The following is a 17,500-nucleotide window of genomic DNA, read 5'->3' on the forward strand; positions in this document are numbered from 1 at the left end:
AGCCGTCCGATGAAGAAGGAGTCTTTCCGGGATATGTTATCCCAGACGACTCCTGAGGCAGTTGCAAGGTACCCGAAGGGCTCGACGGGCTGCAGCCTCTGCCGTGAAAGAGGCAAAGCAGCGTGTGTGGGAGAAGTTCGGAGAAGACATGGAGAAGGACTTTCGGTCGGCACCAAGGTGCTTCTGGAAAACCGTTCGCCACCTCAGGAGGGGGAAGCGGTGAACCATCCAAGCTGTGTACAGTAAGGATGGGACGCTGTTGACCTCAACTGAGGAGGTAATAGAGGCGGTGGAAGGAGCACTTTGAGGAACTCCCTAAATCCGACTAATACGCCCTCTATGGTAGAGGCAGAGCTGGAGGATGAGGGGGGATTGGCATCAATTTCCCTGGTGGAGGTTGCTGAGGTAGTTAACTCCACAGTGGCAAAGCCCCAGGAATTGATGAGATCCGTCCAGAAATGCTTAAAGCTCTGGGTGTGGAGGGGTTGTCTTGGTTGACACGCCTCTTCAACATTGCGTGGAAGTCTGGGACGGTGCCTAAGGAGTGGCAGACCGGGTGGTGGTTCCCCTTTTAAAAAGGGGGGACCAGAGGGTGTGTGCCAATTACAGGGGTATCACACTTCTCAGCCTCCCGGTAAAGTCTACTCGAAGGTGCTGGAAAGGAGGGTTCTGGGTCGATAGTCGAATCTCAGGTTGAAGAGGAACAATGCGGATTCCGTCCCTGGTCGTGGAACAACGGACCAGATCTTTACTCTGCAAGGATCCTGGAGGGAGCCTGGGAGTATGCCCAACCAGTCTACATGTGTTTTGTGGATCTGGAGAAGGCGTATGACCGGGTGCCCCGGGAGATACTGTGGGAGGTGCTGCGGGAGTACGGGGTGAGGGGGTCCCTTCTCAGGGCCATCCAATCTCTGTACGACCAAAGCGAGAGCTGTGTCCGGGTTCTCGGCAGTAAGTCGGACTCGCTTTCAGGTGAGAGTTGGCCTCCGCCAGGGCTGCGCTTTGTCACCAATCCTGTTTGTAGTATTTATGGACAGGATATCGAGGCGTAGTCGGGGTGGAGAGGGGTTGCAGTTCGGTGGGCTGGGGATCTCATCGCTGCTTTTTTGCAGATGATGTGGTCCTGATGGCATCATCGGCCTGTGACCTTCAGCACTCACTGGATCGGTTCGCAGCCGAGTGTGAAGCGGCTGGGATGAGGATCAGCACCTCTAAATCGGAGGCCATGGTTCTCAGCAGGAAACCGATGGAGTGCCTTCTCCAGGTAGGGAATGAGTCCTTACCCCAAGTGAAGGAGTTCAAGTACCTTGGGGTCTTGTTCGCGAGTGAAGGGACAATGGAGCGGGAGATTGGTCGGAGAATCGGCACAGCAGGTGGGGTATTACATTCAATTTATCGCACCGTTGTGACGAAAAGAGAGCTGAGCCAGAAGGCAAAGCTCTCAATCTACCGGTCAGTTTTTGTTCCTACCCTCACCTATGGTCATGAAGGCTGGGTCATGACCGAAAGAACAAGATCCAGGGTACAAGCGGCCGAAATGGGTTTCCTCAGGAGGGTAGCTGGCGTCTCCCTTAGAGATAGGGTGAGAAGCTCAGTTATCCGTGAGGAGCTCGGAGTAGAGCCGCTGCTCCTTTGCGTCGAAAGGAGCCAGTTGAGGTGGTTCGGGCATCTGGTAAGGATGCCCCCTGGGCGCCTCCCTAGGGAGGTGTTCCAGGCACGTCCAGCTGGGAGGAGGCCTCGGGGGAGACCCAGGACTAGGTGGAGGGATTATATCTCTAACCTGGCCTGGGAACGCCTCGGGATCCCCCAGTCGAAGCTGGTTAATGTGGCCCGGGAAAGGGAAGTTTGGGGTCCCCTGCTGGAGCTGCTACCCCCGCGACCCGACCCCGGATAAGCGGATGAAGATGGATGGATGGATGGATATTTCCATTAGACTTTTTTTCTAAATCTGTCCTGAATTGGTAAAGTGCTCCCAGGTGACTCTCATGAACAAATCATATATATATATATATATATATATATATAGAGAGAGAGAGAGAGAGCACAACACAATGTTACAATGTCTGACAATGGAAGGACAAGGAATTGGACGGGGCCAACAGCCAGAGAGAAGAAGGGAGACTGCACTGTAATTCCTACAGAACTGCATGTACAGTTTTCCCTAAGAAGATTGTACTATGTTCACATTTCTTTTTTGTTTTTTTCTTTGTGCTATGCAGTGCTGTCTTTTCCTTTCTGTATCATAATGACATGGTCTGTCAACAAATGACAGTCCAAACAGTAAAAGCGTAAATGTGAATCTTGTCCAATGAAACTCCCACATACACTAAGGTGTAACCTACAATTTACAATAATTGTCATCAAAACTTTAGCCATAGTTTCCATCAGAACATCCCTCCAGAGTATACTGTTATACTGACACCATGACTCAGTAATCTTATTCTTATCCGTACACGATGACACAAGGACTTGTCATTCTGACGCTCTGACATGTTTATTGACTCAGATATTTACCTGCGGTACAAGAAGTTCGGTCGACTCCTGAAGGGCAGACAGCCGTCTGTCTTCTCATCCTGCAGAAAGACAGGTGGACAGACAGACAGGCAGGCAGACAGAGAGACAGACAGACAGTTAGACAGACAGGTGGACAGACAGACAGGCAGACAGGCAGGCAGGCAGACAGACGGTTAGAGAGACAGACAGACAGAGACAGACACAGAGGCAGACAGACAGAGAAACAGACACACAGTTAGACAGACAGGCAGGCAGACAGACAGAGAAACAGACACACAGTTAGACAGACAGGCAGACAGACAGGCAGTTAGAGAGACAGACAGACTTATTTGTGAGAAAAAGCTCAGAGATTAGGATTTATGCGACGAGAGAAGCCTTCTGTAAATTAAAACCCCCTGAGAGATAAACTAACAGGTAACTTACCCATGATGCATCAGTGCTGGGCTTGTGTTCAGACTCTGCGGCGCCTCCTACAGGAGAGACGTGTTGCTGCAGCGCTGCCACCTCCTCGTTATCTCCCGACGTCCCGCTGAGCACCTCCTCGCTGCTGCCTGCACACAGGTCACATGGTACAGGTCACATGGTACAGGTCACATCACACAGGTCACATGACACAGGTCACATTTCATTCATGAAGAAGCACATTGATCAACATGAGTGTAAATGTGCTGGCTGAGTGTTGAGTCTCTGATAATATAAATATAAAGAAAGGTGACCTGACTCTCACCTTTAGCAGCGCTCTCTGCTGGCTCCTCCTCTTCCTCACTGCTCCTCTCACCCTGAGAGAGAGAGAGACCCTTCATCATTACATCATCATTACATCATCATCATATCAACACAGACACACACACAGACACAGAAACAGACACAGAAACAGACACACACAGACACACACCTGGTGAGTGTTGGAGGTGAGTCTGCGGAGGCGTGTCCTCAGCTGTAGCTCCTCCCCCTGCGAGCTGAGAAGCAGCAGCTCCAGCCTATCAGATTGCTCCGTCAGCTGTCGGACCGTCTCCCGGTACTGGTCCTTCTCCTGTAGGAGCAGCCGCGCCTCCTCCTGCTGCTCCGCCCGCGACGCCAGAGCCTGGACAGCCAATCACACGCTTTGCTTTCATGACATCATCAACAACATCTTTACAACTACTACTTTGTTTTTGTTTTAGTCGGCAGCCTGGTGGGTTTGGGGATAAATGTCTTGTATGTGTCTGTATTTTTGGGTCTTCCTTTCTTGGCTTTTACAATCTTCTGTCTCTGTTTCTGGGCATTTCTGGCGTTATGGGACAGGAAAGCTGAGATATGAAAGGAGAGGGGGGGGGGGAAGACATGCAGGAAAACTGTCTCAGGTCGGACTCGAACCCTGGACCTTCTGCGTCGAGGAATTAACCTCTACACATGTGCACCCCCTCTGCCGACTGAGCTAACCTGCCCCCTTCTGTCTCTTTTTATATATTCTCAACCCTCATGTTGTCGTCTCGTCGACCACGCAGCTTTTTGTCATTCTGGGTCTAAATGAATTTGGTCATCTTTTTCGACGTTTTGAAGGTTTTTTTCCCACTTTTTTTGTCACTTTTTTTCCGAGGTCTATCAGTTTTTGAAGCTTTTCCTGAAGTCTCTATCGATTTTTGTTTTGAAGTTTTTCTTGTTTTTTTTAAGCATTTTTGTCACTTTTTTCAACCTTCTATAAATCTTTGTTCTAGGGCTGTCAATCGATTAAAAAAAAAACCTAATTAATTGCATACTCTGTGATTAATTATTCGAAATTAATCACATACATAATTAACGGTGCCTGAACCAATACTTTTTAAGAAAGTAAAAAAAGTATAAATAAATAAATAAAAAGGTATTAAACAAGAGTTGGTGACATTAAAGAACAGCTTGTTTATTGCTAAGGCCATATGGTCAACAACAAATGATTAATAATAATGTATAACAATAACAATAACTTATTTCACAAAAACAACCACCAGATGGTAAAGGACATTTACAATAACTTCAAATGCACCACGAGGCTGTAGTTTACCAGTTTCATTGAACGCCCCGTCTGTGTTGTTTCTCCGACGGCAGCTGCAGATTGTTACATCCCGGTGTTGAATCCTCTACAGTAAAACACAGTCACACTTTACACCGTTTAGTGTTAGCTGTCAGCATTTAACCCTGTTTAATCCAGCTACTAGCTAGCGGTAGGCTAACGTTAGCTGCTGTTGAGTATAGTGTTAACTAGCTAGCGGTAGGCTAACGTTAGCTGCTGTCGAGTATAGTGTTAACTAGCTAGCGGTAGGCTAACGTTAGCTGCTGTTGAGTATAGTGTTAACTAGCGTCATGTGCAGCGGTGTTTGTGTTTCAGAGCATCAGAGAGAAGAGCAGACATATCAGTGGCACCAGATTTCAGTAGCCAGGGTTGGCAGGAAGAAGATTTTTATAAGTAAATGTTCATTAATAATCCAGACAGAACATTCTCGTCTCCTCCTTCATTTTACAGTCCAATGGGGCTAGAACGGCTCCGGGTCAAACCTCAATATGGAATGGATTAATCTGCCTTATTTCTTTCTCAGATTAATTAATCAAAATTAACGCGTTATTTTGACAGCCCTACTTTATTCAAATGCTGTAAAATCTAATAAAATACCCAAATTAACTGAGAGTAGTGAACTCATTTCTTTTACACTAAAGAACGTTGTACGGAACCATCCACGGTATTTGTTGAAAGAAACCCAAATTTCTGATATAGAGACTTTTTAAAAATGGGTCAAATGTGACCCGAGGAAACAGGAGGGTTACATTGATTTAATCACCTGCTAATGGACCAATGTCAAAGGTTGTTGTTCACATCAGGCACAAAAACATGAGAAAACAGGGTCACACTGGAAGAAACTGAAGCTAGCCTTTAAGTAGCACTGGCCCTAAAATACTTAATATTACAATATGATTTATATATATATATATATATATATATATATATATATATATATATATATATATATATATATATATATAAGACGCTTTCATACAGGCCTCTGAAATGTGTCTGAAAACAGAAGATGGTCCTTCAAGTTAATGGTACAACTATCGTCCCTGAGATATAGAAGTTTGTGGACATGCATTATCCAACATAATGCATCTTCTTGCTTGATTTTGTTGAAATAGACGCCTCCTCACCTTGTCTCTCTCTCGGATCACCTCCTCCAGCTGTCGGAGGGTTTGTTTGTTTCGTTGGCGGTACATCCGGGCTTCTCCCTTCAGCTGAGCACACAGCAGCTCCAACTCCTCCTTCTCCTCCACGCTCTGAAACAAACGCACCCAGCAGAGATGCTTTACACCCGACAACATCTGGAAACAAACGCACCCAGCAGACTCTTTGCACCCGACAACATCTGGAAACAAACGCACCCAGCAGACTCTTTACACCCGACAACATCTGGAAACATAATATAATAATATAATAATATAATATAATAACCCTGTCTCTCTGTATAATAATATAATAATATAATATAATCACCCTGTCTCTCTGTATAATAATATAATCACCCTGTCTCTCTGTATAATAATATAATATAATATAATAATATAATATAATATAATAACCCTGTCTCTCTGTATAATAATATAATATAATAACCCTGTCTCTCTGTATAATAATATAATAATATAATATAATAACCCTGTCTCTCTGTATAATAATATAATATAATAACCCTGTCTCTCTGTATAATAATATAATAACCCTGTCTCTCTGTATAATAATATAATATATTAACCCTGTCTCTCTGTATAATAATATAATATAATAACCCTGTCTCTCTATATAATAATATAATAACCCTGTCTCTCTGTATAATAATATAATATAATAACCGTGTCTCTCTGTATAATAATATAATAACCCTGTCTCTCTGTATAATAATATAATATAATAACCCTGTCTCTCTGTATAATAATATAATATAATAACCCTGTCTCTCTGTATAATAATATAATAACCCTGTCTCTCTGTATAATAATATAATATAATAACCCTGTCTCTCTGTATAATAATATAATAATATAATATAATCACCCTGTCTCTCTGTATAATAATATAACCCTGTTTCTCTGTATAATAATATAATAACCCTGTCTCTCTGTATAATAATATAATAACCCTTTCTCGCTGTATAATAATATAATATAATAACCCTGTCTCTCTGTATAATAATATAATAATATAATATAATAACCCTGTCTCTCTGTATTATAATATAATATAATCACCCTGTCTCTCTGTATAATAATATAATCACCTTGTCTCTCTATATAATAATATAATATAATAACCCTGTCTCTCTGTATAATAATATAATAATACAATATAATAACCCTGTCTCTCTGTATAATAATATAATATAATAACCCTGTCTCTCTGTATAATAATATAATAATATAATATGATCACCCTGTCTCTCTGTATAATAATATAATAATATAATATAATAACCCTGTCTCTCTGTATAATAATATAATAATATAATATAATAACCCTGTCTCTCTGTATAATAATATAATAACCCTGTCTCTGTATAATAATATAATCACCCTGTCTCTCTGTAATAATATAATATAATAATATAATATAATAACCCTGTCTCTCTGTATAATAATATAATATAATAATATAATATCATAACCCTGTCTCTCTGTAATAATATAATATAATCACACTGTCTCTGTATAATACTATAATAATATAATATAATCACCCTGTCTCTCTGTATAATAATATAATCACCCTGTCTCTCTGTATAATAATATAATAATATAATATAATAACCCTGTCTCTCTGTATAATAATATACTATAATAACCCTGTCTCTCTGTATAATAATATAATATAATAACCCTGTCTCTCTGTATAATAATATAATATAATCACCCTGTCTCTCTGTATAATAATATAATATAATAACCCTGTCTCTCTGTATAATAATATAATATAATAACCCTGTCTCTCTGTATAATAATTTAATAACCCTGTCTCTCTGTATAATAATATAATAATATAATATAATCACCCTGTCTCTCTGTATAATAATATAATATAATAACCCTGTCTCTCTGTATAATAATATAATATAATCACCCTGTCTCTCTGTATAATAATATAATATAATAACCCTGTCTCTCTGTATAATAATATAATAACCCTGTCTCTCTGTATAATAATATAATCACCCTGTCTCTCTGTATAATAATATAATAACCCTGTCTCTCTGTATAATAATATAATATAATAACCCTGTCTCTCTGTATAATAATATAATATAATAACCCTGTCTCTCTGTATAATAATATAATATAATAACCCTGTCTCTCTGTATAATAATATAATAACCCTGTCTCTCTGTATAATAATATAATATAATCACCCTGTCTCTCTGTATAATAATATAATAATATAATATAATCACCCTGTCTCTCTGTATAATAATATAATCACCCTGTCTCTCTGTATAATAATATAATATATATATAATATAATATAATATAATAACCCTGTCTCTCTGTATAATAATATATAATATAATATAATAACCCTGTCTCTCTGTATAATAATATAATAATAAAATATAATAACCCTGTCTCTCTGTATAATAATATAATATATAACCCTGTCTCTCTGTATAATAATATAATAATATAATATAATAACCCTGTCTCTCTGTATAATAATATAATAATAAAATATAATAACCCTGTCTCTCTGTATAATAATATAATATAATAACCCTGTCTCTCTGTATAATAATATACAATATAATATAATCACCCTGTCTCTGTATATAATAATATAAACCCTGTCTCACTATATAATATAATCACCCTGTCTCTCTGTATAATAATATAATAATATAACCCTGTCTCTCTGTATAATAATATAATAACCCTGTCTCTCTGTATAATAATAAAATATAATAACCCTGTCTCTGTATAATAATATAATAATATAATGTAATCACCTCTGCTCTCTGTATAATAATATAATAATATAACCCTGTCTCTCTGTATAATAATATAATAACCCTGTCTCTGTATAATATATAATAATATAATATAATCACCCTGTCTCTCTGTATAATAATATAATAACCCTGTCTCTCTGTATATAATATAATATAATAACCCTGTCTCTCTGTATAATAATATAATATAATATAATAACCCTGTCTCTCTGTATAATAATATAATATAATAACCCTGTCTCTCTGTATAATAATATAATATAATAACATAATAACCCTGTCTCTCTGATATAATAATATAATAATATAATATAATAACCCTGTATCTCTGTATAATAATATAATATAATAACCCTGTCTCTCTGTATAATAATATAATAACCCTGTCTCTCTGTATAATAATATAATATAATAACCCTGTCTCTCTGTATAATAATATAATATAATAACCCATAATAACTCTGTCTCTTATGTATAATAATATAATAAACCTGTCTCTCTGTATAATAATATAATCACCCTGTCTCTCTGTATAATAATATAATATAATCACCCTGTCTCTCTGTATAATAATATAATCACCCTGTCTCTCTGTATAATAATATAATAACCCTGTCTCTCTGTATAATAATATAATATAATAATATAATATAATATAAATAATATAATATAATAAACCCTATCAAATATAATATAATAATATAATATAATAACCCTGTCTCTCTGTATAATAATATAATATAATAACCCTGTCTCTCTGTATAATAATATAATCACCCTGTCTCTCTGTATAATAATATAATAATATAATATAATAACCCTGTCTCTCTGTATAATAACATAATATAATCACCCTGTCTCTCTGTATATTAATATAATAACCCTGTCTCTCTGTATAATAATATAATATAATCAACCTGTCTCTCTGTATATTAATATAATCACCCTGTCTCTCTGTATAATAATATATTAACCCTGTCTCTCTGTATAATAATATAATATAATAACCCTGTCTCTCTGTATAATAATATAATAATATAATATAATAACCCTGTCTCTCTGTATAATAATATAATCACCCTGTCTCTCTGTATAATAATATAATATAATAACCCTGTCTCTCTGTATAATAATATAATATAATAACCCTGTCTCTCTGTATAATAATATAATATAATAACCCTGTCTCTCTGTATAATAATATAATATAATAACCCTGTCTCTCTGTATAATAATATAATATAATAACCCTGTCTCTCTGTATAATAATATAATATAATCACCCTGTCTCTCTGCTCCTCGGCTCGGTGCAGGTCTCTCCTCAGTTTAAACACTGATGTCAGGAGGTTCATCTGAACAGGAGCTGGACTCTCTTTCTGCTGCGTCTCCTCCTTTTTATCCTCCTGTTTCTCTTCCTGCGTCTCTTTCTTCTCTTCCTGCGTCTCCTCTTTCATCTCCTCCAGTCTGTTGAGGTGGAAGACGTTCCCCTTGGGCAGAACCAGACTCCTGCTCTGAAAATACACATTTTAACATTTAAAAATGGTAATGTTACTTTGTAGAAAACAAATGAAAAAAGCAAAAAGTGTGTGCGTGTCTGTGTCTCTGTGTGTGTGTGTGTGCGTGTGTGTGTGTATGTGTGTGTGTGTGTACTCCTGCAGTGTTCGTCGCCTCAGCAATTTAGTCTGATTTTCAGCTCGCATCACGGTGTGTTTCAGACGCTCCACCTGCACACACACGCACATGTCAATAGGGTACCAACAGAAATACAGGTGCTGGTCATATAATTAGAATATCATGAAAACGTTGATTTATTTCAGTAATTCCATTCAAAAAGTGAAACTTGTATAATGTATACATTCATCACACAGAGACTGATATATTTCAAGTGTTTATTTCTTTTAATTGTGATGATTATAACTGACAACTAATGAAAACCCCAAATTCAGTATCTCAGAAAATTTGAATATTACTGACCAATACAAAAAAGATTTTTAGAAATGTTGGCCAACTGAAAAGTATGAACATGAAAAGTATGAGCATGTACAGCACTCAGTACTTAGTTGGGGCTCCTTTTGCCTGAATGACTGCAGCAATGCGGCGTGGAGTGGATCAGTCTGTGGCACTGCTCAGGTGTTAGGAGAGCCCAGGTTGCTCCGATAGTGGCCTTCAGCTCTTCTGCATTGTTGGGTCTGGAGCATCGCATCTTCCTCTTCACATTACCCCATAGATTATCTATGGGGTTAAGGTCAGGCCAGTTTGCTGCCCTGACCTTAACCCCATAGATTTTCTAAGGGGTTAAGGTCAGGCCAGTTTGCTGGCCAATTAAGAACAGGGATACCATGGTCCTTAAACCAGGTACTGGTAGCTTTGGCACTGTGTGCAGTGGCCAAGTCCTGTTGGAAAATGAAATCTGCATCTCCATAAAGTTGGTCAGCAGCAGAAAGCATGAAGTGCTCTAAATCTTCCTGGTAGACGGCTGCGTTGACCCTGGACCTCAGAAAACACAGTGGACCAACACCAGCAGATGACATGGCACCCAAACCATCACTGACTATGGAAACTTTACACTGGACTTCAAGTAACGTGGATTCTGTGCCTCTCCTCTCTTCCTCCAGACTCTGGGACCTTGATTTCCAAAGGAAATGCTAAATGTACTTTCATCAGAGAACATAACTTTGGACCACTCAGCAGCAGTCCAGTCCTTTTTGTCTTTAGTCCAGGCGAGACGCTTCTGACGCTGTGCCTTGTTCAGGAGTGGCTTGACACAAGGAATGCGACAGCTGAAACCCATGTCTTGCATACGCCTGTGCGTGCAGGTTCTTGAAGCACTGACGCCAGCTGCAGTCCACTCTTTGTGAGTCCCCCCACATTTTTGAATGGGTTTTGTTTCACCATCCTCTCCAGGGTGCAGTTATCCCTATTGCTTGTACACTTTTTTTCTACCACATCTCTTTCCTTCCCTTGGCCTCTCTATTAATGTGCTTGGACACAGAGCTCTGTGAACAGCCAGCCTCTTGGCAATGACCTTTTGTGTCTTGCCCTCCTTGTCCAAGGTGTCAATGGTCGTCTTTTGGACAGCTGTCCAGTCAGCAGTCTTCCCCATGATTGTGTAGCCTACAGAACTAGACTGAGAGACCATTTAAAGGTCTTTGCAGGTGTTTGGAGTTAATCAGCTGATTAGAGTGGCACCAGGTGTTTCAATATTGAAACTTTTCACAATATTCTAATTTTCTGAGATACTGAATTTGGGGTTTTCATTAGTTGTCAGTTATAATCATCAAAAGTAAAAGAAATAAACACTTAAATATATCAGTCTGTGTGGAATGAATGTATACATTATACAAGTTTCACTTTTTGAATGGAATTACTGAAATAAATCAACTTTTTCATAATATTCTAATTATATGACCAGCACCTGTATAACCCTGAATGGATATTTCTGGAGCTGCAAATATTTCTACAAAGAAATCTGCAGTTTACAGAAAATTCCTATATAGTACCTATCACATATTAAATACATACACAGTATGTATCACATAGATTATATACTGATCGTTATACATAACTACTGTGTACTGTCTGTCTGCCCACCTGCCCCTGCCTGCCTGTCTGTCTGTCTGTCTGCCTGACTGTGTCTGTCTGTCTGCCTGTATCTGTCTGTCTGTCTGCCTGCCTGTGTCTGTCTGTCTGTCTGCCTGCCTGCCTGCCTGCCTGTCTGTCTGTCTGTCTGTGCTCGGAGCTCTCACCTCTATCTGCATGTCTCTGTTGGCCAGCAGGGCGGCGCTCTTCTCCCTCCCCAGAGTGTTGATGTCGACCATGAGACTGTAGTTGTGATCTCGGAGCTGCTTCACCTCCTCGCTGAGCTGCTCGCGATCCTCCCGAAGCTTCTGCACGCGCTCAGTCAGCTTCCTCAGCTCGCGGTCCTTCAGCTGCTGCTGCTGGGACCAGACCTCCTGAAACACAAAGACCACACAAACACAAACACAAAGCTTTAACACAAACACACACACAACGCTTTAACACAAACACAACACTTTAACACAAACACACACACAACACTTTAACACAAACACAACGCTTTAACACAAACACACACACAACACTTTAACACAAACACAACGCTTTAACACAAACACAAACACAACGCTTTAACACAAACACAAACACACAACGCTTTAACACAAACACAAACACAACGCTTTAACACAAACACAAAGCTTTAACACAAACACAAACACAATGCTTTAACACAAACACAAACACAAACACAACGCTTTAACACAAACACAAACACAACGCTTTAACACAAACACAAAGCTTTAACACAAACACACACACACACACAGCTTTAACACAAACACAAACACAAAACACACACAAAGCTTTAACACAAACACAAACACAAACACACACAACGCTTTAACACAAACACAAACACAACGCTTTAACACAAACACACACACAACACTTTAACACAAACACAACGCTTTAACACAAACACAAACACAACGCTTTAACACAAACACACACACAACACTTTAACACAAACACAACGCTTTAACACAAACACAAACACAACGCTTTAACACAAACACACACACAACACTTTAACACAAACACAACGCTTTAACACAAACACACACACAACGCTTTAACACAAACACAACGCTTTAACACAAACACAAACACAACGCTTTAACACAAACACAACGCTTTAACACAAACACAAACACAACGCTTTAACACAAACACAAACACACAACGCTTTAACACAAACACAAACACAACGCTTTAACACAAACACAAACACAACGCTTTAACACAAACACAACGCTTAACACAAACACAAACACAACGCTTTAACACAAACACACACACAACGCTTTAACACAAACACAACGCTTTAACACAAACACAACGCTTTAACACAAACACAACGCTTTAACACAAACACAAACACAAAGCTTTAACACAAACACACACAACGCTTTAACACAAACACAAACACAACGCTTTAACACAAACACAACGCTTTAACACAAACACAAACACAACGCTTTAACACAAACATAACGCTTAACACAAACACAAACACACACACACACAACACTTTAACACAAACACAAACACAACGCTTTAACACAAACACAAACACAACGCTTTAACACAAACACAACGCTTTAACACAAAACACAAACACAACGCTTTAACACAAACACAAACACAACGCTTTAACACAAACACAAACACAACGCTTTAACACAAACACAAACACACAACGCTTTAACACAAACACAAACACAACGCTTTAACACAAACACAAACACAACGCTTTAACACAAACACAAACACAACGCTTTAACACAAACACAAACACAAACACAATGCTTTAACACAAACACAACGCTTTAACACAAACACAAACACAACGCTTTAACACAAACACAAACACAACGCTTAACACAAACACAACGCTTTAACACAAACACAAACACAACGCTTTAACACAAACACAAACACACAACGCTTTAACACAAACACAAACACACAACGCTTTAACACAAACACAAACACAACGCTTTAACACAAACACAAACACAACGCTTTAACACAAACACACACACACACACACAACGCTTTAACACAAACACAACGCTTTAACACAAACACAACGCTTTAACACAAACACAACGCTTTAACACAAACACAAACACAACGCTTTAACACAAACACAACGCTTTAACACAAACACAAACACAACGCTTTAACACAAACACAAAGCTTTAACACAAACACACACACACACAACGCTTAACACAAACACAACGCTTTAACACAAACACACACACACACACACAACGCTTTAACACAAACACAACGCTTTAACACAAACACAACGCTTTAACACAAACACAAACACAACGCTTTAACACAAACACAAACACACAACGCTTTAACACAAACACAAACACAACGCTTTAACACAAACACAAACACAACGCTTTAACACAAACACAAACACAACGCTTTAACACAAACACACACACAACGCTTTAACACAAACACAAACACAACGCTTTAACACAAACACAAACACAACGCTTTAACACAAACACAACGCTTTAACACAAACACAACGCTTTAACACAAACACAAACACAACGCTTTAACACAAACACAACGCTTTAACACAAACACAAACACAACGCTTAATACAAACACAAACACAACGCTTTAACACAAACACACACACAACGCTTTAACACAAACACAAACACAACGCTTTAACACAAACACACACACAACGCTTTAACACAAACACACACACACAACGCTTTAACACAAACACAACGCTTTAACACAAACACAAACACAACGCTTTAACACAAACACAATGCTTTAACACAAACACAAACACAACGCTTAACACAAACACAACGCTTTAACACAAACACAAACACAACGCTTAACACAAACACAAACACAAAGCTTTAACACAAACACACACACAATACAACGCGTTTAACACAAACACAACGCTTTAACACAAACACAAACACAACGCTTTAACACAAACACAACGCTTTTAACACAAACACAACGCTTTAACACAAACACAAACACAACGCTTTAACACAAACACAAACACAACGCTTTAACACAAACACAAACACAACGCTTTTAACACAAACACAACGCTTTAACACAAACACAAACACAACGCTTTAACACAAACACAAACACAACGCTTAACACAAACACAAACACAACGCTTTAACACAAACACAAACACAACGCTTTAACACAAACACAACGCTTTAACACAAACACAAACACAACGCTTAACACAAACACAAACACAACGCTTAACACAAACACAACGCTTTAACACAAACACAAACACAACGCTTTAACACAAACACAAACACAACGCTTAACACAAAACACAAACACAACGCTAACACAAACACAAACACAACGCTTTAACACTAAACACAACGCTTAACACAAACACAAACACAACGCTTTAACACAAACACAACGCTTTAACACAAACACAAACACAACGCTTTAACACAAACACAACGCTTTAACACAAACACAACGCTTTAACACAAACACAAACACAACGCTTTAACACAAACACAAACACAACGCTTTAACACAAACACAAACACAACGCTTTAACACAAACACAACGCTTTAACACAAACACACACACACAACGCTTTAACACAAACACAACGCTTTAACACAAACACAACGCTTTAACACAAACACACACAGTGTTGGGGAGTAACGGAGTACGTGTACCGGCGTTACGTATTCAGAATACAAATGATGAGTACCTGTACTCCGTTACAGTTACAATTTAAATAGTTGGTATTTAGAATACAGTTACATTGTTGAAATCAATGGATTACATGACAATACTTCTCTGTTTCACGAGTTTATTCACTCTCTGAATAAATTAAGGCAACTCCACGCATTTTTTCAGAAGCCCCAATATGAAAACGAAAAAATGCGCCGTTTGCGTGATCAGTCACAATGGAGTCGGAACCGCCACAACAGAGCAGAGAGAGCAGGAATGGTTTCTATCTTGGAAATACAAACCGCGTTTCACATTAAAGAAAGAACAGGGAGAACAAAATATAACTGTGCAGTGCAGCCTCTGCTGCCAGCCACCAGCCTCCTTTCAGCGTCTAATGACTCCACCTCCAACCTGAAGAAGCATCTTAAAGAAAGTTATTTTAATTAGCCAGGGGTAGTCGTCTGCTGTAGTGTTACTGGTCACCTTGCTGTTTTATAGCTGACGTGTGACTTTACATTCTCCTACGTGCTGATTAACTAGCCCCAGAGCCGTTGAAAGACTGACTAGCACCGTTTAACATGTTAGCTAACGTTAGCTCGTGGTAGCTTAGACTGTGGTTAGATATTTGTAGTATGCAGTTCAGGACTACAAATACAACAATCTGCTTGTTCGGGTACTTGTTAGTAACGCTACTATGGAAGCTTTTATATGTTTAAATGCTTCCACATGGTTTTAGTTGCATGCATGCTCCTGCTGTTATACAATACTCATACCACTTGGCTAGCAAAGTTCAGGATAGTGCTAAAACAATGTCAGTGTTATTAATTTGTGCTCTTTCTGTCTTTCTTTATTTTAGAGGAAGCATTCCAGTGTCTTGCAAAGAGCAGAAATGGCATCAGATGATGGTGGTGAACCAAGTGCTTGGTTCTTGAGTTCATAATTGCAGATGTGCAGCCCTTTTCATTAGTGGAGAATGCCTCATTCCGTGAGATGATTGCAAGAATTAGTGGGAGTAGGACACCCATGTGCAGAAAAACATTGATGCAGCGCATTGAAAGGGGATGTCAAAATATGAAGGAGGCACTTACTGAAACTCTTCAGGATGTTCAAACCGTGTGCACAACAGCAGATATATGGACAGCTCATCATAGGAGTTTCATGGGAATCACGTGTCACTGGATTGAGCCAGAGACATTAGATCGAAAGTCTGCTGCGTTGGCATGTGAAAGGATAAGGGGCTGCCACACCTATGATGTCATTGCTGCCAAAGTTAGTCAGATTCATGCAGAATTCCAGATCCAAGGCAAAGTCAGTGCCACAGTCACTGACAATGGTAGCAATTTCGTTAAGGCATTCAATGAATATGGAGGGTGTGAAGCGTATGATGAGATGGCTAGCACAGATGATGTGCAGTTTGCTGATGTCTCTGCAGTTCTGCAGAGCTAAACATTTTTTTGCCACCTCACCATCGATGTCCCGTGCATACTTTGAATCTTGTTGCCACGACTGATCTTGACATAGTTGCCTCACAGGGTGTTTCTCGAAAATTATACAGAAGTGCAATGTCGAAATGTGCTGCAATCTGGAATAAGGCTCATTGCTCATCAGGTGCTGCTGATGAGCAATTAAGGAAATTGCCCAAATGAAATATTTGGTACCTTGAGTGACTAGGTGGAGC

The 17,500-nt window shown here is 39.0% G+C and overlaps 1 protein-coding gene across 1 annotated transcript in view; it reads right to left on the reverse strand.

Annotated features, from left to right (window-relative positions):
• Positions 1–1,650: 1,650 nt before the first annotated feature.
• The window catches only part of LOC144514079 (caspase recruitment domain-containing protein 9-like), a 20,201-nt gene continuing 4,351 nt past the window's right edge, over positions 1,651–17,500 (reverse strand). The window contains exons 5-12 of the mRNA XM_078245263.1: positions 12,257–12,463; positions 10,161–10,234; positions 9,794–10,019; positions 5,671–5,796; positions 3,410–3,598; positions 3,242–3,293; positions 2,938–3,065; positions 1,651–2,573 (exon numbers count right to left, since the gene is read on the reverse strand). Of these exons, the coding sequence (XP_078101389.1) occupies positions 2,511–2,573; positions 2,938–3,065; positions 3,242–3,293; positions 3,410–3,598; positions 5,671–5,796; positions 9,794–10,019; positions 10,161–10,234; positions 12,257–12,463 (1,065 nt within the window). The 3' untranslated portion in view covers positions 1,651–2,510. The remainder of the gene's footprint in view (positions 2,574–2,937; positions 3,066–3,241; positions 3,294–3,409; positions 3,599–5,670; positions 5,797–9,793; positions 10,020–10,160; positions 10,235–12,256; positions 12,464–17,500) is intronic.

The sequence above is a fragment of the Sander vitreus genome, unplaced genomic scaffold (genome assembly GCF_031162955.1).
Source record: "Sander vitreus isolate 19-12246 unplaced genomic scaffold, sanVit1 ctg441_0, whole genome shotgun sequence".
Taxonomy (NCBI): Eukaryota; Metazoa; Chordata; class Actinopteri; order Perciformes; family Percidae; genus Sander; species Sander vitreus.